Consider the following 24,217-nt stretch of genomic DNA (forward strand, 5'->3'; position numbering starts at 1 on the left):
CCATAGCATCATTTTGTCAGTTGTTGTTTCCTTAAACGTCTGGTGAAGGGTGGCTGCCCATTCGTAGTTCTGAATAAAAAACTCAGTTGCTTGTAAGTAACAAATAGCTTCAGTTTTTGTTGCTGACACATTGGTCTTTGCTGAATGAACCTCACCTCTGACATGATGAAGCACGTTCAAGGAAGGGGCTTAGTTTAGCAAGCACGCACGTGGAGCAGGGAGACAGGTGTTCATCTCAGGCCCTCCCTCCACACCAAAAGGAAAAGGCTTTACTTGAGGGCAGCCTAACGTCTGAGTCATCTGTTCCTCTGGTTCTATTCACTTTCCATTTTCCTCTCTTCCCATATCCAGAGCTTTTATAAATCCAATACCACTGTACTTTTATTTAAACCTGCCACTACTATTACCATTTGGGAAGGAGGAGACACAAAAGAAATAGATTCAGTGCACTTTTTGTGACCTGAAAGCCGATGTGCTTCGCTGAGTCATAAAGGTGGTGAAATTAGAGTCAGCAAAAAGGTGCCATCACATAAAGGTGGACACTCCATTCAGTGCATTGTATATGTAAACATCACCTATGCTATGCCTCAATTAAAAAAAATGAAAAATGATGAGAACTATTGCATTGAATTGTGAACATCTTGAGGGGAAAAAAGTATATTTTAATGATTTCTATATTTCAATAGGTAAGTTCCATGCCAAATATATAATCAACAGTTTGCTAACTATAAAGCATTATTGATCCCTAGCAGTACCTTATTTTAAAAAAATTAGAAGTCATCTAAGGGACACACAGACTTGGTATTTGTGGTGGCTGATGTCCATACTGCTACACAGAGCCACTCCCTAGTTCTCTAAGCCCAGCTCTGGCCCCCAGAGGCTGACTTCCCCCCAGCACTTGGAGGGTCCCACAGCCACTCCCCAGTTCTCTAAGCCCAGCTCTGGCCCCCGGGGGCTGACTTCCCCCCCAGGACCTGGAGGATCCCACAGCCAGGCTCCCTCTGGCTGCTGGAGGGTTTGGCCATGAGAGAGAACCAGCAGGAGATGAGCAGGTAGGAAGAGAGGGATATTGGGGAGTGTATCCCTGCTGTCTCCATCTCTGCCTTCCACCTTTTAAAGGAGCAGCGCTGGACAACATTAGGTTGCAGGGTCTGGTCCTCCAAGGACCTTCCTCCCACACCCACAGCCGTCACCAGATTGGGATGAATTTTCTCCCCTTCCCCTTTTCGGGCCTGTGCTGGTAAGAATTCTCCAATCTTTTTAGAACATGAGTGCCTCTCTTTCATAAATAACCCTGTTCTAAAATTTCCTTCAATTACACCTTTGTGCATGCCATCTGTTTCCTGTCGGCACCCTGACTGATATGGAATTCTAGGTCAGCTGGGTGAGTGGAACAACATTAAAAATAAATTGTTATTCCCTTGTGTCAAGTATTGTCAGACATGAACAGCATGCATTTATCAGTTATAAAAGAATATTCTTATGAACAATATGCTGAATCAGGATGAGGGCATGAAAGTAAATACTTGAGTTAAGTAGAGATAAAAAGCATCAAAGCAATTACCCTTCTAAAATCTCTAGAAACAAGCACAAAGGTATAATTTGAAAACACTGCAGCAATTATACTATTTTGATTAATGTCCTTGAAAATTGTTTTGGCTTCAATAAACAATTTTACCATTTATCTTGTAAGTCTGAAGAGAGGAAGAACAAACTCATTGTTTTGGCTTATAGGAAGCCACAAGATGACCAAATCTCCATTATGAAACATTATGAAAAGAATCTCCATGATGAAAAAGAGAGAATATGGTGTTTCTGGTGGAGAGTTGAAAATGGGAAAATGGGAAGACAAAAGACCACATCAAAATATCAATTAAAAAAACACAAGGAGATTTTATAATTTTCCCCAATAATAAATATAATGGTGAAAATAATAATAGTAAATAGCAGTCATTTTCCATGTTTGGCAGCACTACTTTTTTTTTTTTTTCCATTTATCCGAAGCTGGAAATGGGGAGGCAGACAGACTCCCGCATGAGCCCGACCGGGATCCACCAGGCACATCCACCAGGGGGCGATGCTCTGCCCATCCGGGGCGTTGCTCTGTTGCGACCACAGCCAATCTAGCTCCCGGGGCAGATGCCATGGAGCCATCCCCAGAGCCCAGGCCATCTTTTGCTTCAATGGAGCCTCAGCTGTGGGAGGGGAAGGGAGAGACAGAGAAGAAGGAGAGGGGGAGGGGTAGAGAAGCAGATGGGCGCTTCTCCTGTGTGCCCTGGCTGGGAATCGAACCCAGGACTCCCGCATGCCAGGCTGATGCTCCACCGCTGAGCCAACCGGCCAGGGCCTGGCAGCACTACTTTAAGTGTTTTATATCTACATATATATGAATGCTTTTGATTCTCACCCTCCATTAGCCCATTACTACAAATACTAGCCATTTTGCAGATGAGAAAATTGAGACAGAGGGAGGATAAATAAATTGCATAAAATCACTCAACTTATAAAGGGTAGAACCATATGTGACTTATGCAGTCTTACTCCGTGGCTTATGCTCATAATTTTTATACTATACTGCTGTAATGTAAATGTTATATATAATCTGTACCCTTCTCCAACTCTTATTTTTTTTTGGAAATAATGCATTACCTACTTGCTCAACTAAGATCGTAGAGAAGAGATGAAGTCAAATATATTCAGGTTATATTTTAGGCACTGAGAAAAGAACCAATTTTTAAGGAAATGGGAATTATAGACAAGAATTTTGCCTAACCTCCTATAACTTTTCACCTTGTAAGACAAAATATAATCATATCAAGTATATGACAACCACAAAACAAATAACAAACATAATTTTAAAAGTAAGGCAATAAGGTAATCTAGGAAGTTTTTAAAAGAAAATTAATTTTTGAGTTTTTGAAGAAGGTGCTGACTAGTCTGAAAAGGAGAAAAAACAGAAAACTCATTCTCCAGACTTCTCTGAGGAAATCTTGTGAGGTGGTCAAGATGCTCCTTGTCAATACAGTCCACAATGTAGAGAGATTCACTTACAGGGAAACTTTTTGGCTGAGAGAGCCATGAGCACCACATATTTTAAAATGTAATTCCATGAGAGACATACAATATGTTTAACACTAAATAAATACAAGTAAATGTGTACATTTTATGTAAGACCAACACTTTTAAAGTACAATAAGTCTCTGAATTCTTTTTAATCATGTTGTTATGCTGTTGCTAACCAATGATGAATAAAGTAATTCTTACCATTAATGTGACTTCTGGTGCTGCATGGTTTTGCTAATGGCTTTGTAGTCTGGTTGATACGTGGTGAGGTTAAGCTTCATGCAGGCGTTGAAACTTCCATCCGTTAAATGTGATCGTAGGTTGGTCTTAGCGTTCTTTATATGTGAGAAAGACTGCTCACATGCATATGTAGAGCCAAACATTGTCAGTATAGCAATACTCACATGCTGCAATGTGTCATATGTGACTGGAAGCGCGTTGCAAATTTTGACAATCAGCTGGTCCGCGGGTTGAAGTTTTTTCATTTCTCTCCTCTTGTGTTTGCTCGCCAACTCTGCTTGCTGTCGTGCAAGTCTTTCCAAATCTTCATTCAGTGACTTGAACTTATTCACTCACATGTCTGAGGCCTTCAGGTCAACAGCTTATAGCTCAAAATCTCTGACGGAGACACCAGGGATGTAACTCAGGTCGGCGCTGTTTACTGCACACTCGTGTGGATGGGTGATGAACTTAAAAAGATGAGTGTGCTCACGAAATTTTCCAAAGCATGCTATGAATGACTGCAGGAGATTAGATGTGAAGCCCACTAGCTGCTGGAGATCAAGATGTTGAGCAGGGTCACTTGCTGTGCATACATCTTTAAACTCTCCCAGTTTTTCAAAGTGTAGTAAATGACCTGTTTCAATGTCGGCAATGAAGAGTTTCAGCTTGTTTTCAAATGCAAACACTGCTTGTTCAAGGGATAAGACTGTATTTCCAACGCCTTACATTTTCACATTGAGCTGGTTCAGATGTTCAGTCATGTCCACGAGATAGAACTTCAGGAGCCACTCAGTGTTAGCCAACTCAGGATGCTCGATGTTTTTCTTTTTTCTTTTTTTTTTTTTTGTATTTTTCCAAAGCTGGAAACGGGGAGGCAGTCAGACAGACTCCCGCATGCGCCCAACCGGGATCCACCTGGCACGCCCACCAGGGGGCAATGCTCTGCCCATCTTGGGGCATCGCTCTGCTGCAATCAGAGCCATTCTCATGCCTGAGACAGAGGCCACAGAGCCATCCTCAGCACCCGGGCAAACTTTGCTCCAATGGAGCCTTGGCTACGGGAGGGGAAGAGAGAGACAGAGAGGAAGGAGAGGGGGAGGGGTGGATAAGCAGATGGGCACCTCTCCTGTGTGCCCTGGCCGGGAATCGAACCTGGGATTCCTGCATGCCAGGCCAATGCTCTACCACTGAGCCAAGCGGCCAGAGCCTGATCGATGTTTTTCATTTCAAGAAAAGTCTGGATTTCGCTCAGACAAGCTGCAAAATGGCTGAGCACCTTCCCTCTTGACAACCAACGCACATTGCTGTGCAGAAGCAGACCAGGAAAATTATTCCCAACTTCATCCAGCAGTGTTTTAAACTGGCGAGCATTTAAAGCTTGGGCAACAATAACGTTGATCTCCTGAATGACCAGCGACATCACCTCACCAAGCTGCTTGACACACATCTGAGCACAAAGCGCCTCCTGATGTAGGATGCAGTGAAAACTTAGGATGGGTCTCTTTTCATGTTCATGAAGAAGCACTATGAATCCTCTGTGTTTTCCCACCATGCATGGAGCACTATCAGTACACACAAAATAAGTTTATTCATTGGTAGATATTTTTCTTTAGCGAACTCAGTGAAAGACTTGAATAAATCCTCCCCTCTTGTTGTCTCTTTCATAGGCAAAACATGTGTGTCACCTCACATAGTGTGTCACCGACAGCATACCTTGCAATCATGCTGAACTGGGATAAATGGCTTACATCTGTTGACTCATCCAAAGTGAGAGAAAAGAATGGTCCTGCATTTATGTCTTTCACTTGTGTTGCCTCAATTTGATTTGCCATCATGATGGTACAATCATGAACAGTTCTTGCTGACAGAGGCATGTCTTTTATTCATTTGATTATCTTGTCTTTATCCGAAAAGTTGTCAAAAAGTTCATTGGCAACATCAAGCATGAATGTTTTGGCATACTCCCCACCTGTGAATGGCTTTCCGTTTCTCACAATTGCTAAAGCACCAGCAAAGGTAGCCGAATTCCAGTCACCTTGTTGGGGTCAAACACGGAGTTGCTGCTGACTAGCTTGCACTCTGCACAGTAGCTCTTGACATGCTTTCTTCCTGCTGTCCCCCGCTGGATATTTCGATGTAAATGTAGTATGGTGTGTGTCGAAGTGCCGCTTTATATTTGACCGTTTCATCAATGCAATTTTATCATTGTATATTAGACACACTGCAAAACCTGCTCTCTTCACAAAGGCGAATTCCTCTGTCCATTCCTGCTGAAAAGTATGATACTCCTCATCTTTTTTCTTTTAGCCATCTTCTTTGTCAAAAGGGTTTCTGCAATTAGCTAGCTGACTACTTGATTAAAAGGAGGGAAGTTTACTTCCTGACCTCACAATGGCCCATGTACGTTACTCATTATCCAATAAAAATTTGGTGTTGCCCCGGAGGACAGCTGTGATTGGCTCCAGGCACCCGCAACCATGAAAATGAGCAGTAGGAAATGAATGGATTGTAATACATGAGAATGTTTTATATTTTTAACGTTATTATTTTTTTAGTAAAGATTTGTCTGTGAGCTAGATGCAGCCATCAAAAGAGCCATATTTGGCTCGCGAGCCATAGGTTCGCAACCTGACTTACATGATAATCATGTTTAGACACTTGGGCACTCAACTGAAGAATGGTGTTTTGAGTCAGAAAAATAGAGGGACTGAAAATAGAACTTTCTCAAGTTTTATGTATCATGTAAATAAATTAGGCTGAGGGATAGCCTAAAGATTCAGAGAAGAAAAGATCACCCTTGGGAGTCTAATCTGTAATACAAGTTGTACTCAGTGAAAAAGAAATGAGGAGTGGGTCATTAACATCTACTTCCTGCTTAGAGCACAACTAATTCTTTTGAACAGTGTGTTTGCTGAACTCACCAGGAGAGAAGTTCTATTTCCAACTTGCTACCTATAATTAAAAGTACATTTGACTGGAAAATCTTCAAAGAGAAAATTAAAAAATGAATGGCCAGAGAATTATTCACCCATCAACTCATTAGGTTCTTGGAGACCCATCTTGGGCAGCAAGGACATTGTTAGTGGTAGTGGAAATACTTCAAATTTAGTTATTTCTTGTCACCTACTAGGACGCAAAACCCACAGAGCCCAAAATAGAGTCAACGAAAACTGTAGAATCACAGATAGTCCATAAACCTGAAGTTTTACCATTTCCATGAACTTCTTCATCAACCAAAGCCTCAACTAAAAGACAATTAACAAAGCTATGAAGAGACACTGCACATGACTAATAGAAAACACATAAAGCTTTTATGTACATCTAAATTTACTTACGACGTAAGATCTTTTACTGTCCTCAGGTTTTGTAATTGTATGCTCTGTATTATTATAACAACAGTCATAAACTGTAGAAATGGAAACCTAACCAAGTTAAGAGACTCACTCAGCAATTTATTTTAAGTCAACTAGATTGCAAGCTGCTTGGAAATGAGTTCATGACTTGTGATATTGTATATTCCTCTAGGAGCCTCGCATAATACTTTTCATCTATTGGGCCAGCAATAAACGATTATTGATTAACTAAAGTCAGTGACAAGCACGCCACCATCTTCTCTAGCACTGACATCAGATATACTGATTTCCATAGCTACACTCTTAAGCTTAATCATCGAAACAGAGCAGACGTTAGTTGTACAAATGCCGAGTTTTGCTATAGTGGAAGTTAACTGTAACACCAAACTAAAGTCCTGAGGTCAAAGGACATTATTCCTGAACTGTGACTAAAATAAGAACTTTGCTTCATGATTTTAGATCCCTAGGGTAGAAAGTCTATTTGTTTTAAAAACACAAGAAAAGTTTAATTGATCATCACCATTATTTAGAACCAGATGACACAAAGCCATTCAGCTTGCTACTATCCATGCCATTTTTCAGAACAAATAGGGAGAAAGGATACAGAACACCATTCTCACTAATAATTTCAAGAAATATGGACGCTGAAGTAATGGCTTCTTTTTGTCCAGATTATCTTAAAACACCAAATACAAGTGTTATGATTTTAAAGAGGTTGTGGTAAGGCAAAAAGCCTCCTCATTTATTTTCCTTGGTCATGCCATCTTCTACATACATGCTTTAAGTAATCATAGCCAAGTTTTCCACATAAACAAAAAGAAAATAAGCAAGATGTACCACATCATTTCCTTTAATTTTACACACAGGAAAAAAAAAAACATAAAGCCCCAAATTTCTTCCATATGTAAAGGAGTTTGAGGCGTTTAACAGAGACTCATTTTTATACTGAAGGATAATCAGATTTTTTTTTTTTTGGTATTTTTAGAGGGTTACCTGTATTTTCTGATCGCTATCAAGATTTTTCTTATTAAGTCCACGAATAAACTGAGCAAGAACCATTTTCTGTGCACCATATGATGGATGCATTGTTTCAATGATAAACTGACAGGGTGTGGTGGTGATATCTGGGAGGTTGTCTCCTTTTATCTGGTAAACATTAACAAAGGGCAAACACAAGAGAGATAGCTTTTCTTATGGCAATTGCTAGCAAAGACTGTCACCTTTCCTTATCACCTCGGAATGTGAGAATGAACAGATCAAGCTGTTTCAGTATTTCTTACTTTTATTGGGCCGAATCAGGATCTTAGTAAAATTTCAAACTGGGTATAGAGCAAGGAAATAACCAAATGTGCGTATACTGAGGCATAATTTATCATATGGCTTTATCAGATAAAGCAAATGAGAAAACCCTGAGCCAGTCATAAAAGCGTGTCCAACTCTGAGTGACTTGTCCTTAAGATGGATCTTCTGTAAATAATTAAATTAGTGGATTTTTTTCCCCCCTGCCCATCTGGGCAGAAAGAAAAAGGAAAAAAAAAAAACCACACACACACAGACACACACGCACACACACAGAAGGAATCCCAAAGGCTAAAACCTTGTATTTAAGTTGTTAGTGCAAAAAAAAAAAAGAAAAGAAAAAGGAAGAAAGGCTTTGCCACACATTGAATTATTAACAAGATTCTTGAACTTCAAACTGCAAAAGAAAATCAGCATAGTTATTATAAATAATCTGTTTAGGTGTAATTAGCAATTTATGAGAAAGGTAATCTATTTTATGGCCACAAAACTTTATGCGTATAAACATCTGAGTGATGTCATTAAAAAGGGTTTAAGACAGGTAAGTACTTTGAAAGCATTTGTAATAGACACGTGAAACCTAGCAGGCTCTGGAAAGCAGCACTTATCTTTGAAGGATGAAGGGTTATCCTACTTGGTCCTGTTTGGCTGTCTCAGACTACCCAGACAGACGGACAGATAAGTTGGGACTAGTTACAAGAAAGAAAGATGAGGCTTGTAATGGTAGGTGGGAAACGGAAGAAGTGACTATGGGGTGTGTGTGTGTGTGTGTGTGTGTGTGTGTGGCGAAGTCTTTTATTAAAAGGACAAACTGCAAATCATTCCACCAGTGGTCCAGGTACCTACAAAGAGCTGAATATGACAGTGTGGCCGAAATATTTTCACTACTCAGGGACTAGACATCTGCAAACATGGCTTCACTGGTCCTACTATTTAAAGTAATCTGCAGAAGAGGCTTGAAAACCCAGGGGTCTAATACCAAGCGAGCAGCAGGAAGGTGACCTTTCGTTCCGCTTGTTTGTGAGAGGATTGCAGACTGTCTCAGTGTGAGTTCTGCACGGGCAAGGGGCCAACAGGGAGATGGTGAACTCGCTGCTTTTGTTTGTTTGTTTGTTTGCTTGTTCTGAGGTCGTATAATCAACTTAGAAAATACAGCTGGAAAAGAAAAAGAATCGATGCTTGGTTTAAATATGCTATTTTAGTTTTGGGTAAATGACAAATTCCCTTCAATATTTTTTGTCCGAGTGTAATCAACCTAGTAACAATTTAGTTACTACATTTAGCCATTAGATAGAAGTACACAAAATTAAAGAGACGAAAGGAGAAATAAAGTCGGTAGCAGAGAAGAAAACTGAATTAAGACTAAAATACAAAGAAAAACTGGATAGAAAACTGAAAATGTAGTATTGTTAAGATGATGAACATTTTGAAATTTTTTCTTGCTTAACATTTTGTAATTTAATAAAGTGATATCTCACACTAAAGACATTCATAAGAATATAAAATATTTTCAAGCTCGACTCATCTTATTTTGACAAAATGTTATGAAGTGTGCGCACATCCACCGTCGGTCTGTAAGCACTCAGAGGCGGCAACGCCGGGTATATTGAAATGTTCGTATTCGAATGATCATTCACATTTGTACCTAGCTGACACAAACAAAAACCACTCCTGTGTGGTAATTTTAATATTTTTTTAGGAGTTGCTTGTCTTTAGGTATTGATTTTATTCTTTCATTTAACCAAGTACCTTCGGGCCCTTTTCCAGAGTATTAAAAATTTGTTAAATATTTAATGTATAATATGATCTTCCATCGGCACCCCCCCCCCCAACACCAAAGCAACATTTTGCCTACTCTGACAAGAAACTAAAATAAAACCCAATGCCACAATAGCAAAAGAAGAACGGTGCCAGAAATGGGTTGGTGATGCTGGGACGCCCTTAGTCCTGCTTTACTGGGACTCCCTTAGTCTTGCTTTAGTTACCGTCGTAGCAGAAAGCTCGCGCACACTTTGTTGACTATGTGGCTATGACTGATTGATGATAGCCTGGGAAGGTTACCATAGCTAATTACAACATCATTCATCTAAGCCTTCACGGGGGAAAAATGCCAGGCTCCTGGTGAAGAAAAAAGAAAAGAAAGAAAAGCTATGCTATAGCTAGCTGTTAACTTTGAATAATCAGCCGCAACAGGAAACAAATAGGATGAAACTCACTGACCAAATTATGACTTATGGATTCATCCAAGCAAATGACCTCAGTTCCTTGGTAATTTCAGCTCTGAGATTCACGGCACACAGCAGAGAGCTTCCAGCAACAAGGAGCCCTCACATGCTTGGGTGCTTTGTAGTTGGAATTCAAAGGCTCCGGCAGAAGCCCAGCCCAGCCCTGAGCTTTAGTTCTGCTATGTGTGTGGTGTGAGCGTGTTTGTCTAGGATCAGATGCCAATACTTAAACTCACATTATGGGCACAGCAGCTACTTACATACTGCAGCCTAATTAAAGGAATAAACTTCCCCCTTCTTTATTTTTTCCCCTGAAGATCAGTGCCATAAAGGGATTTGGTTTCGTCAAAAAATTCAGACAAATGTTCCCATATGCTTCCCTTATGCAGTAAATTACCAAAATCAGAAGAAAACAGTCACGATTTCTAACACTAATCTATGGCTATACAATACTTTCTGAGAACTACTGAAAATAAAGAGCAAGGAACTCGGTGTTTTGAAAATAATTAAAACAAACACACAATCATAATTTCCATTTCAGTTTTGAAGCAGCAGAAACACACATGGAAACAATACAGCATCTGAGGCACCTTTCGGCTTTCAAGTCTCAAAAACAAGACTCACTTTCAAATATAAAGAAGCTCATCTTCAAAGTTTAACACACTAGAGGAGAATAAAGATAATATTTCAACTCCAAACTTTAATCAGATTGCTTTATATCTGGGTAATATAAATCACAGAGTGGCAACAACCAAGTTTAAAGGATTTCTTTCTTCTTATTCTGACAGGCTGTTTGAATTAAATTACTAAAATAATTATAACCAAAGAAGTATTTTCTCATGGAAGCTTGAACCCAAAATAGCAAATTTCAGTCAAGAAGTATTGACAAAAATTATCAACATGCCTAAAATAAAACTACTAATTAGCTGGGGCCAGGGGAGAAAAACTGACAGGGGCATGGAGTCGGAGTAGAAGTCGAACTCGGCTGGGCATTAATGAAATTCTCCTGGGACAATCCCGCCCCAGAAGAGCAAGAAAAGCTTATTTTATAGATGAGAAAAGTGTGACACAGCAGGAAGTGACCTGGTTGGTCTCAGATAAGAATATTCACTTCTATGAAATAGCAAATGTGTCCCACTTTTTGGGGTGGTGGGGTGGAGGGTGGAAAAAAGTGGCCCTGATAGATAAAGGTTAAATGACGTCTCTAGGAACACGGCTACGTGAACTTCTATAGGGTCTGGCTTTATTTCCAGTCTCTCTATTCTGTTCAATTGATCCCTATGCCTCTTTCTAAGCCAATACCAGACTGTTTTGATTACTATGGACTCGTAGTATAGTTTGATACCTGGTAGTGTGATATTTCCAACTTTGTTCTTTCTCAAAATTGACCCAGTGATTCCACTTCTGGGAATACATCCAAAGAAACCCAAAACACTAATTTGAAAGACTATATGCACTTCTATGTTCATTGCAGCAATATTTACAATAACCAAGATCTGGAAACAACCCAAGTGCCTAACGATAGATGAGTAGATAAAAAAAGCTGAGGTATATTATATAACAGAATACTACTTGGCTATAAATAAGAAGGAAATCTTACCTTCTTTTGATAGCATGGATGGACCTGGAGAATATTATGTTAAGTAAAATAAGCCAGACAGAGAAAGATTACCATATCATCTCACTTATATATGGAATCATATGTACAACAGCTATCACAGAATGAGGCGTTATGGGCTGGGTGAAAAAAGATGAAGTGATTAAGCAAAAAAAAATGTAGATATATATGTATGTATGTATGTATATGTGTGTATATACACATACATACATATATATGACCCATAGACAGAGACAACAGTACAGTGATAGCAAGAGGAAAAAGGAGGTAGGGGGTGTAAGTGGGAAAATGGGGAATAATTAGGACAGAAAGAGACTTTTCTTGGAGCAATGGGCTCACAATGCAGTCTGCAGATGATGTTTATTGATTTGTGCACTTGAAACTTGTATAGTTTTGTTAATCAATGTCACCCCAATAAATTCAATAAAAACGGCAATACAAGAAAAGATAAAGTATCTCATTACTTTTTATATTGACTACATGTTAAAGTATTTCAAGTATGTTGGGTTAAATAAAATACGTTAATAAGTATTTTTTAAAAAGACGACTTGGACAATTCCTGAACTAGGTAATTTTAAAGTGTGAATATGATTCTGTGCTATTCTGCCCGGTGTTTGTTCCACCAAGTCTCTTCCTTTAAATAGATTATTTAGCAATCTCTAGGCTACATAGTGAATAGCATCAACCAATTTTAGAAACAGAACCTTAAAGTGTTAGAATGTTTTGCTAATTAGCGCTGAATCAGGACTTAGTCATTTAGCATTGCATTAGAAAATCCATTAGAAAATAAATGGTAGGAAATAATTTAGATGAATGAAGTTGGAATTATGTGGTTGCCCACTTGATTTAAAAGTCCTCTTACAAATTAAAAATATACCCCATTAGCTTACATGGTACAAAACTATAAATTCTTTTAGGTTAGTAGAAGATTTCTACTGTGCATTTTGTAACATTTCATTGTTGAATAAAGATTGCACATCTACTGTACTACCTTGAAGATTTGGACAAGGCATCAAAAACAATGTTATATTTGAGGTTGAGCTTAAAAGGTGCATAAATTCACCAAGTAGTCAAGAGACAAAAGGGGTGAGCCAGCTAAAGGGAACAAGTACTTATAAAGGCACAAAGGTTTAAAAGAAACAAAAGTGGCAATTTGGAGGAATGGTAAGTGGTTCAGAGTGGCTGCGTGTTAAGGTAACTTATAAGTGTGGCTGGAATACAAGTGTGCAGAGAGGAAGCAGCCAGATCATGAAGAGCCTGTGAATGTGAACTTCGTGTATATTTCATGCATAAATATTCATCTTACCAGATACACTGGTTTTTAACAGAACACTGTCGATGATTAACTTGTGTTTAAAAAAGAGATATAAAAATTATACTGAATAATTGAGTATATTTTAATTCCAGATATCAGTAAAAAAAAGTGGTAATTAATGTGACCCAATCATAAAAATGTCTTGATTCCTAATATTTATTCAATTGTGTTTCCTTACGTGAGCTAAGCATGAGAGCTGATAAAGATTAAATTCCCATCTTCCTGAATGGGTCTCAAGAAAGAAAAACCAGTAGAATAAGCCACCCTAAGAGTATGAGTTCCGTGAGAAGTAGCACCGGTTTCAGTGGCTTTGGAGAGCTGAATGTGGAGCAGAGACTAAGGGGCGGGGCTTGGCGTTTGGCATCTGATGTACATAGCGTATTGATGAATCTCAGGGACACAATGCTGTGTTTTCCAACCACCCCTCCCACTCTTCCTGAAAACAGATCTAAGGGTTGACCAGACAGCACAACTCTGGGAGGAGCCGGGAATGTGGTCAGCTGCCCTGTGTCTCCCTCCATCCCGAGATGACACTTGCCCAACCTACAACTACCCTGCCCTGCAGGCAACAAAAAGAAAGCAAACAGAATGAGTAGAAACCAAAGCTAAATATGTCGCTTCCTTCTTTAAGTTCTCTAAGAAACTCCAAAAATATAGGGGTTTTTTTCTTTGCTTTTAAAGTTCCAAATATGAAAAGCACATAGTCTGATAGGACCATCAGGATACCTAGGGGTGACTTTTGTCACCATCCATCCCTGCCCAAATTCCTCCCGCTAATTCTGAGGAGCCGTCTGCATCAGCTCACTAATGAGTTTGGGGTGGTTCTCTGCGCAAGAAAGAGGAAGCCACTGGAAGTTGTTAAGCAAGACAGTTCTATAATCAGATTTGGGATTCCGAAGGGCAGCTCTGGCAGGAGCAGGACTGGAGAAAGCAGCACCAGACAGCAAGAGGTCAGTTGGAGGCCTTTGGCAAGAGCCTGATTAATGATAACGCTCTGGCTTGCTGCGATGCTCACGAGCATGAAGGCTCAAGAAAGTGGAGATGGTGGGAAGGAAAGGGAACTGGAGATGATGCCTTGTTTTCAGGCCAAGTAACCAGAAGGCAGTACTGATCACCTAATGGTGAAGTTTGGCCGATCTCATCCTTTAATGGACAGCACTAGGGGACACGGGACTTGAAGCCCTTGTAAAGAGACACCTCAGCTTCCTTTTCTCCCTGCATTCCATGTTACGCGGCTCAGCTGGTTCCGCAATAGAAACTATGAACAAGCTGAAGAAAAACAAACCTTGTTTCTCTGAGAATGCTTGTAAGAGAAAGGTAGAAATAAACTTCCAGACACACGGGTACTCCGAGGTTCAGCCTCCTGAAGCCACAGTACTTGCTTATAAATAGAATATTAAAACGAGCAAGAGCAACTTTCTCCTTTCGTCTTCCCTTATTGCCTAATTTTCCTCCGTACCATTTGCATGATGGATAAAAAGGCATCATTATGCAAATGAATGACAGGGCTGTGAGACTGTTGAAGCTACAAACATTGGCTTCCGATGAAGAGAAGCTGCCACCAAGCCGCCGATATCTGGGTTCCAGCGGACGGCTTCACTCGCTGGTTTTCAAAGACAGAGGAAAAGCATGAAGGCCACAGATCATCTATTTCCACTTGGTTATTCTAAAAGGGGCACTACAGATGCTTTCCAGAAACTGACGGTAAAATATGGATATTGAGTATTGTGGTATACAGAATAAACTTGACATATTTGATTTCAAATGCAAGAAGCTGGTACTATGTACAATTTTCACAATTTTAAGCATATGCTTTGCTTTTAAAAAGCACAGTGGAAAAAGCCTCTGTTCTAGCTTGAGATTTAACCTACAATAGGTGCTTCAAGCTGTCTCAAAATGTAGGCATACATTCAACAAGAATAAAAAAATTGTTTTAAATACCAAAATATTGAAGTTTTCAAACACATCATGCTGTTAAACTGACCTAAATTTATCTTCCAAGAGGTATCACCAAAACTGACACGCTATTTCTCTTACAGCTGTAAATTCCCTGAAACTTGAGAAGGATGCTTATTTTCTCCTTCAACCCACACCTTCAAACAAATATAACAGATAGAGAATTCCGAGCAAAATCACTGGGTGAATTGCTCTGGTTTGAATAAGCAAGCCATCAGGGCAAAATTAACAAACTAACTTCAAAATGTTTTCCCCAAACTCTGAGATATGTAGTTTGGGGAGAAAAAGAAGAAGGCTAAACTAGAAAGTGAACTTTATTTCTAGTCTGGATTCCTTGATCATGCTTAGTTTATTCCAAATGGTGTTTTCAGGGACTCTGTCTTTTTAAAGTGATCCTCATAGGCTACAGATAAACCTCACCACTTGCATTCATTCCAACCTCTTCCCTGGCACATTTCAAGAGCACACCATTCAGATTAGATTCACCGGCAATTCAAGAAAAAAAAAAAAGAAGGCATCCTCTTGCCTGACTTTAACAACTGCAAATCGCTATGTAAAAAAAAAATAATACTGTAGAAAAAAATCCCCATATATGTATATATACATACATATTTTAAAGAAAGATACTAACAAGCCTCAAAGGTGAAGCAACTCATAGCAAGGTGATATAAAAACATCACCTTGTAAACCAGGTAGAAAACATACCACAAGAAATACACATACCTAATTTCAGAGCAGAAGGGGTTACTTCAATTTCCCCTCCAATCGGTTTAAATGCAGCCAGTTGGGCAGCCACTTCGGTCTCGAAAGCATCCGGGCTCTGCCGGCCTGCGGGGTTTCCACCGGGGCTCTCAATCTTGTGGAGTGGTTCTTGTTCATCAAACACAGCAATCAGCTACAAACAAATCCAAAAACACTAATTACTTGTTAGGACACACAGATCACCCAGAGACGGCATCTAGCTAGCTATGTTCTTTGATTTAAGAAAAATATGGCCTCCGAAAATTTAAAACTTGAATGGGACTGTACCCACAACTCTCAATTCAGTATTATGTCCAAAAGCACCATGGCCAGACAATAACTAATGGTTTATTTGTTTATTCCAGAAATAGAGAGCAGTGTTGCTTATCTCTCTTGAAAGTTTGAAATGGCTGCCTCTTCACCCTCTACCCATTTCTACGAAGCCTGAAAGGACTTCAGTATCTCTTTAAAAAGTTGTTCCAAAAATAAAAGTTGAATATGCAGAAATGGAACAATAGACATTAGGAAATACATACTTATATCTTTCCTTTAAGACACAGTCATAATAAATTGATAAAGTATATATATTTCCACAGAATTTGTGTTTACCTTGTGCACACAGATAACTGATTCTTATCACATGCCTTTAGTTTTGTTCTTTTCCCTCATGACTGACTCTGTGTTGACTGGTTTAAGTCCAATGAATGCCAATTTCAATGAGAATAAACATTAGCACTTTTAACTTAATTATTTTCATCTTCATCTCAATTTTGTTTCATATGAGACCTATGCTTCTTGTCATTAATGCAAAAATGTCGGTCAATTTCCCGGTCATTTTTCATAAAATAAGGGCAAAGTATCATAAAATCGTCCATTAATTGTGCAAACACTGCTGTATAGTGAGGGCAACCTGGCTGAAACTGCATCTGCGGCCAGTGGCCAGCACTACCACCATCAGGGAACCCTGAATGCCTCTTCTCACTGATGTGGAAAAATCCAAATGTGAGTGTAGAGGGCAGTTCAGGGATGCAGCTGTCAATCCAGTGAAATCCACGTGAGCAAATTTGAAAACTGCTAGTAAATCTCTCTCTACTTTTTATTCATTAAATAAAACAAACCTGCCTATGATTCAAACATTTATTAAGGGAAAGCACTCAAAGCCCCATTCATAGGGGAACCTTGTTGGCAATAGTATTAATGACACAGGCATAAGGGTAACCAATCAAAACATCATAAATTCCAAATTCAATCGTTCAAAAGAAATGAATACAATTAGAGATATGCAAATTGGCTATTCAAAAATAATTTTCATAATTGACTACTCATTTCCAGTATGGAGACTTGTTTAATTGGAAAATCCAACAATCCTTTCAGCACTGGTAACAAATGCTACTCCCAAGGCATTATTTTTAATTCTTCAAATTGAGCACACACGATTTCTGTTTTTAATTGGTAGCATTGATGAACTGATTTCAGAGAAGACTTAAACAGATTAATAATGAAAGATTATCCTAGTACAAAAAGAATCCCTGGAACTATCTTTCTAATCATCTTCCCAAAGTGAAGAGTTTAACACAATAAATCCTGAAAAGAAAAACAAAATCAATTTTTTAAATGTGGTGGAAATGTTACTTTTATCACTATTTCTGTGACAATCATAATTTCAACTTGGCATGTTAGTGAATTCTAACACATATTAGTAAGATTTATTTTAATGTACCAATCAACTATGCAAAGTAACTTATTATACTGATACTATGAACAGTTTCATGTAAGTTAAGAGCAATAACTTCCTTTCCTCTCTTGTTATATCTTTCACTCTTATTATATTCTATCTCTTAAATATTAAATCAAACAGAAAAAAAAGTACTAATCCAAAATATAATACAAAAGCTTAAAATTGACAACTCATAAGGTAAATCACTATCTATGGCTGTTATATAACAATTTTTCTTAAGCTACTTGACTGTTTTGCATACTATTACATCCACACGAGTTTATAAAGTATACAGTCACAATGTTATATCGATATATGAAATGGAAGAACCGAGTAGTTTGAAGATTGTGTTTCCCAAAGTGACAACTTAACAGCAATGTGTACTACAGTCATGGCTTTTTCACCTCCAGCCCAGTGTTTCAGACTACACTGTAATCATTTTTTTTTTTAAAGCTATAAAAAGAGAAGCTACATTGTGGAATGTTTGTGGTTGTCCCTGAGGTAGCCATATCCTAAGGAATGTGAACTCTACCCTGCGGAGACACAGGCAATACGACTCTTCTCAAAGGTGATGCCAGTGAGATCTGGAGGCTCCTCTCATGATCTCTTTGATTAATTAGTTGCTTAGTCTGTCTCCCAGTCCATGACTGACCGAAATGATCTCTGCAGAGCCCAGTCTGAATGTATAAATGAAGAGCTGGATGAATGAAATAAGCTCTCTACTCCTGGAAGGAAGAAGGTCAGTCCCTAAAATTGTGATGCCCAAAGTCACTGGCACTGGAGGTGCTGGCTAATAAGACTCTCCATCCAGTCTTCAAGAATGCATACAGGCTTACACTTGTTTCAACACTGATCATTCATTTAAACCATCTGTTGTAGGTGCTCGTTAGCTAGATTAGTTGATTCATCCGAACATTCACATTACTGGGTAACAGAGTCCCCAGCAGTGTTGTGGAGATATGTTAATTAACATAAACCACTGTTCCAGCTCCTCAACAGAACGCACGCTGATCCAAAGCGTCCAGGGTATGAAAATGGGCTCCCCTCCTGCCTTTAAACCCGTTCAGAATGACCTCTCCATAGAGGTGGCTTGGACAAGGAAGAAGAAATTCTACTAATTTTTTTTTTGTGTGTGTGTGTGTTAAGGTTTCATCTAGCTTATTTAAATTTGTGTGGCAAGTGGAAGATTTTTCACTGACCCCTTAGAGACTGCGGTAACCTAAACTCTATGAAAAATGCAAATAGGCAATATTTGATTTGCATCCTTCCTCTTCTGTTGTCCTATCCACCTTCTGGCCTCTGATTCCCTCCTTCTGTGATGCCAGTATACACATGTCACCCAGGGCAGCAGTGACATTTCCCAAAAGCCTATGAGCCCAAATGATCTGTTTACGCAGTCTTGACTTCCAAGCAAAACTCCTGTCCCCACAGATCTCTGTCAGTAATTAGGTATCTAATTACTAGATGTGCACAGGAAGATCAGGCTACAAACAGGCTGTTCACTCCCCCCCACAAAACAAAGCAACCTTTTCAGGACTGACTGACTGCTGCAGGTGCCACCTCGCTGCTTACCTTCCTTCTAAAGTAACATCTGAATGAGCTGAGCACAGTTTCCAATCTCCCTCCTCCATTTCTTCACTGAGGGCACTCGAGTCAGGCTCTCCCCCCTACACTCCACTGAAAACGATCTCATCAAGGTCAGAAACAACCTGCAGACTGCGAAATCCAAGGACATTCCTCTGGCTTGATTTTTGGACACAGTTGATCACCGCCTCTCCTTTAAATTACTTTCTTCCCTTGCCTTCTAGGCGATAGATATGTTCTCTCTCTCTCTCTTTCTTTCAACACTTTTGTTTTTTTCTAATGCAGTTGACATTCAATATGGCATTAGTTTCAGGTATATAACATAATGATCCGATATGTATATAAGTACAGAATGATTACCCAGGTAAGTCTAGTATTCATCTGGCCCCAGACATAGTTATTACAATGTTACTGACTATATTTCCTATGCTCTGTTTTATATCCCTGTGACTGTTTCTATAACTGTCAATTTGTACTCCTTAATTCCTTCCCCTTTTCACTGATCCCCCAACTCCCCTCCCATTTGCCAACCATCAAAATGTTTTCTGTATCCATGAGTTTGTTTTGTTTGTTCATTTATCTTTTTAGATTGCACATATAAGTGAAATCACATGCTATTTGGCTTTGTTTCATTTACTTTACTGAGCACAATACCCCCTAGATCAGCAGTTCTCAACCTGTGGGTCGCGATGGCTTTAGGCCACCCCTGTGTTTTGGTCGTTCGAACCCCACCGGGGTTGCGACCCACAGGTTGAGAACCGCTGCCCTAGATCCATCCATGTTGCCAGAAATTGCAAGATTTCATTCTTTTTTATGGCTGAATAATATTCTATTATATATAATATATATATTATATATTATAACTCTCTGAGCCCTTTATTAAGTTTCCTTTTTCTTTTTTTTTTTTTTAAATTTTATTTATTTATTTATTCATTTTAGAGAGGAGAGGGAGGGAGAGACAGAGAGAGAAGAGACAGAGAGAGAGAGAGAAGTGGGGGAGGAGCTGGAAGCATCAACTCCCATATGTGCCTTGACCAGGCAAGCCCAGGGTTTCGAACTGGTAACCTCAGCATTTCCAGGTTGACGCTTTATCCACTGCGCCACCACAGGTCAGGCAAGTTTCCTTTTTCTAATTCCTCCTCACCACAAAAATCATCAGGGAGAATATGTCTGAATTTGTTGGGCAATCTCATTTGTCTCACAGCGCAGCCATAAGTACGTGCTGGTAAATCCAACCCAGAGCTTCTTCCAGAACTCCAGGCACACAGGGTCTACTGCTTAACCTAACATGTCAAAAACTGAAACATTGAAATACTGCTCTTTGAAAGCTTTTCCCATAGTATTTTTATATCCCATTTAATGAGAATCCATCCGTCCAATTGCTCAAGACAGAATCCTTGCATTAATCAATCCTTGCTCACTCTTCCCCCATTTTCGGCTGCTTCATCACTCTCTCTTTCTCAAACACCACCCACATACCCAATCTGTCACAAATCTCAAAATATACCCAGAGTTTGACCGCTTCTCACTACCTCCACTGCCACCCACTACCAGTCCCTACACAGCGTCTTGCCTGGTCTCCTGGTTTCCACCCATGCTTCTTCCCAGTCCATTTTCAGCCTGGCAGCTACTGTGCTCAAACATAAGGCAATTCATATTTTTCCTACAGTCAGAACCCTGTACGACCTTCCCATTCCATGTAGACCCCAAGTCCTTTTAATAGTCTTTATCAGGGGTCGGGAACCTATGGCTCGCGAGCCAGATGTGGCTCTTTTGACGGCTGCATCTGGTTTGCAGACAAATCTTTCATAAAAATAATAATGTTAAAAATATAAAACATTCTCATGTATTACAATCCATTCATTTCCTACTGCTCATGTTCATGGTTGCGGGTGGCTGGAGCCAATCACAGCTGTCCTCCAGGACAACACCAAATTTTTATTAGATAATGCATAATGTACACAGGTCATTGTATGGCTCTCACGGAATTACATTTTAAAATATGTGGCGTTCATGCCTCTCTCAGCCAAAAAGTTTCCCGACCCCTGGTCTATATGGTGATGGGCTCCCATTTACGTTTGTGACCTCATGTTCTGACTCCTTTTTCTTGTGTTCAGAATTCTACCAGCTGTGCTGTCTCCAGCTCTGGCTTGGTGTTCTTTGCATTTGCTTATTTCTCCAATGGCAAGAGTCTTCCACCAGATACCCACTCGGCCTCCTCCTCTCTGCTTCAAACCTTTACTCTGCTGCCAGGCTTCCACTGGCCACACTATACAAATTGTAGCATCTCTGTTACATCCTATACCCTCTCTTCCTTTATTGTTTTACAGGTCCATTCATCACCCTCTTGGTGCTATATCTATTCTTTTCTATCTTATTTTATTGCCTGTTTCCCCGCTTTACTAGAATGTAAGCTCAGAGAGGACAGTGATTTCTGTCTATTTTATTATTGGCTGCATCTCCATCACCTAGAACAGTCAACACGTCATAATAGGTACCCAACATATATAAGGTCTACCGGAAAGTTCTGTCCGTTTCTATCACAACAAGTTTCGACACGTAAGCACATGTTTATTTGGCGCATGTGTGCTCCTCTATTTTTATCACTTAATGTATACATACTGACGTGGCAAATTAACTAAAACAAAGTTGATTCATGTTAGTCTTATGTGTGAAGTGATAGTGTACCCATGGCTACTGATAAAGTTCATTTATGCCACTGTATTCTGAGGACTCGTCAAAAAATTGCAGAACTAGGCTGGGAAATTCTGTCGCATCCACCATATTCCCTGGACTTAGCACCCTCCAACTATCACTTGTTTTTGTCCTTACAAAATTTTTTGAAGGGCAAAAAATTCAAAAATGAATAAGATATCAAACAAGCACTGGTTCAATCTTTCGCATCAAAAGATAAAACATTTTTCAAAAATGGGATATACAAATTGCCCTCATGCTGGTAAGAAATCATTAATAATAATGGCAATTATATTATTTAATAAAGTTTATTAACAGTAAGAAAAACTTGTATTTTATTTTATTCCAAAAATGGACAGAACTTTCTGATACTTATATTTGTTAGAACAAAATGTGTAAAATTAGGTAAAAAACAGATACTAAAATGTAACAAGATACCTAGAATTTTCATACATTTAAAAAAAAATAAAGCTTCAAGTTGTATTTTTAAGAAATGAATGAGTATAAATAACCCATAAGGTGCTCAAAGTGTCATCATCATTATTTTTGGTTTTGGTCTTGTAATTATGGGGAGAAACTCCTCATTTTCTATTAAACACTGGGGAAGGTTGCTTCTGTCATACCATGTTCCTAAAATGGAAATGATGTGCCTTTTCTGTCCCTTTCTGGGTCACTTTCAAAAAGAAGACTCTGCTTACTTGTTCTGTGAAGGAGTGGACGAACCGCACCAGGAGTGGACCGGGGATGGAGATGTGGGTAGGGTTAGCAGTTTGACCCCCACACTCTCTGGCCTGTGTTTCCTCCCATATGGGTCTTTGATGCATCTGGTGTGAAACTTTCAGACATGTCCCCCAAAGTAGCTTAAAAGCCAATGTGAGTAAACCTCAGGGGAAGAGAGCCATAACTGGAATTGGCAGCCATGAGCTCAAAGTGAAAGTGCTCGGCTTTATTTTACAAATTCATGGACATCTTACATTTTATGCTCTACCAGATTTCTGTGCTTGTTTTAATATGAAAATATTTTCTCTTTAATTGCCATTAAATTTAAGACACCAGGAAAATGTAAAAAATTTTCTTTTATGTTTTGGACCTCTGTTTGAGAGGTCAAGGTTGAGTGTGTTTATTTAGGAACACACCTACCTTTTAAATAAGACTTAGGAAAATACATGAAAATAAATGTATTAATGCCATATGGATGAGTTATTTTCAATACCCATATCTCAGTTGCCTATGCTGAAGGTGTTCCCGTCACAGAGATTAGGCCCTAGAAAGGTGACTTTAAGTAACCCCTGACTGCTACCTCCTGGGGCTGGGGGGAGGGGAGGTTAGAAGGAAAATTTGAAAATAGAATTGGCCTAAAAAATTATCATCCATAAAGTTTATTGTAGAGAATATTTCAATGGTTTTTTCCAATATTTACCTTGTAAAGGTTAAAATAATGTAAAAGCCAACAACAAAACTTCAAAGATCAAAAAGAAATAAAAGAACTTTGGTTAATTTACAACATCCATGACCCTGAATAACAGACTTGATCAAGAGAGTCGCGTTTTCTTTGCAATTTCACACCATCAATACATCAATATCTCTTCAAGGACACAGACCTGTTTTTAGATTCAAACTGTATATGATAAATGTCACTAGTAAGGGGTATATGCACATGCATGTGTGTGTGTGTGTGTTGGGGGCTGAATGGAGTGAGGGTAATGCCTGACCTGTGGTGGCGCAGTGGATAAAGCGTCAACCTGGAAATGCTGACATCGCCAGTTCGAAACCCTGGGCTTGCCTGGTCAAGGCACATATGGGAGTTGATGCTTCCAGCTCCTCCCCCTTCTCTCTCTCTTTGTCTCTCTCCTCTCTCACCCTCTCTATCTCTTTCTCTCCCTCTCTCTGTCCTCTCTAAAAATGAATAAATAAAAAAATAATAATAATTAAAAAAAATTAAAAAAAAAAACACAAAAAAACTCACACTCTTCAACAGGCTCAGCACTGGGATGTCCACTCCCCCAGCGTTGAGGCACTTGGCCTCTCTCTGAAGGCTCAGATCTTACTCTTAGGGGCCCTGGCTGGTTGGCTCAGCGGTAGAGCATCGGTCTGGCGTGTGGGGGACTCGGGTTCGATTCCCGGCCAGGGCACATAGGAGAAGCGCCCATTTGCTTCTCCACCCCCTCCCTCCTTCCTCTCTGTCTCTCTCTTCCCCTCCCGCAGCCAAGGCTCCATTGGAGCAAAGATGGCCCAGGTGCTGGGGATGGCTCCTTGGCCTCTGCCCCAGGCGCTAGAGTGGCTCTGGTCGTGGCAGAGTGACACCCCGGAGGGCAGAGCATCGCCCCTTGGTGGGCAGAGCGTCGCCCCTGGTGGGCGTGCCGGGTGGATTCCGGTCCGGCGCATGCGGGAGTCTGTCTGACTGTCTCTCCCCGTTTCCAGCTTCAGAAA

General features: G+C 39.7%; 1 protein-coding gene across 2 annotated transcripts in view; it reads right to left on the reverse strand.

The window, feature by feature from the left end:
• The window catches only part of PARD3B (par-3 family cell polarity regulator beta), a 1,080,223-nt gene that overhangs the window by 640,547 nt on the left and 415,459 nt on the right, over nucleotides 1-24,217 (reverse strand). For both annotated transcript variants that reach the window (XM_066278755.1, XM_066278754.1), the window contains exon 3: nucleotides 15,775-15,946. In XM_066278755.1, the coding sequence (XP_066134852.1) occupies nucleotides 15,775-15,946 (172 nt within the window). The remainder of the gene's footprint in view (nucleotides 1-15,774; nucleotides 15,947-24,217) is intronic.

This window comes from Saccopteryx bilineata, chromosome 5, assembly GCF_036850765.1.
Source record: "Saccopteryx bilineata isolate mSacBil1 chromosome 5, mSacBil1_pri_phased_curated, whole genome shotgun sequence".
In the NCBI taxonomy this organism is placed as follows: Eukaryota; Metazoa; Chordata; class Mammalia; order Chiroptera; family Emballonuridae; genus Saccopteryx; species Saccopteryx bilineata.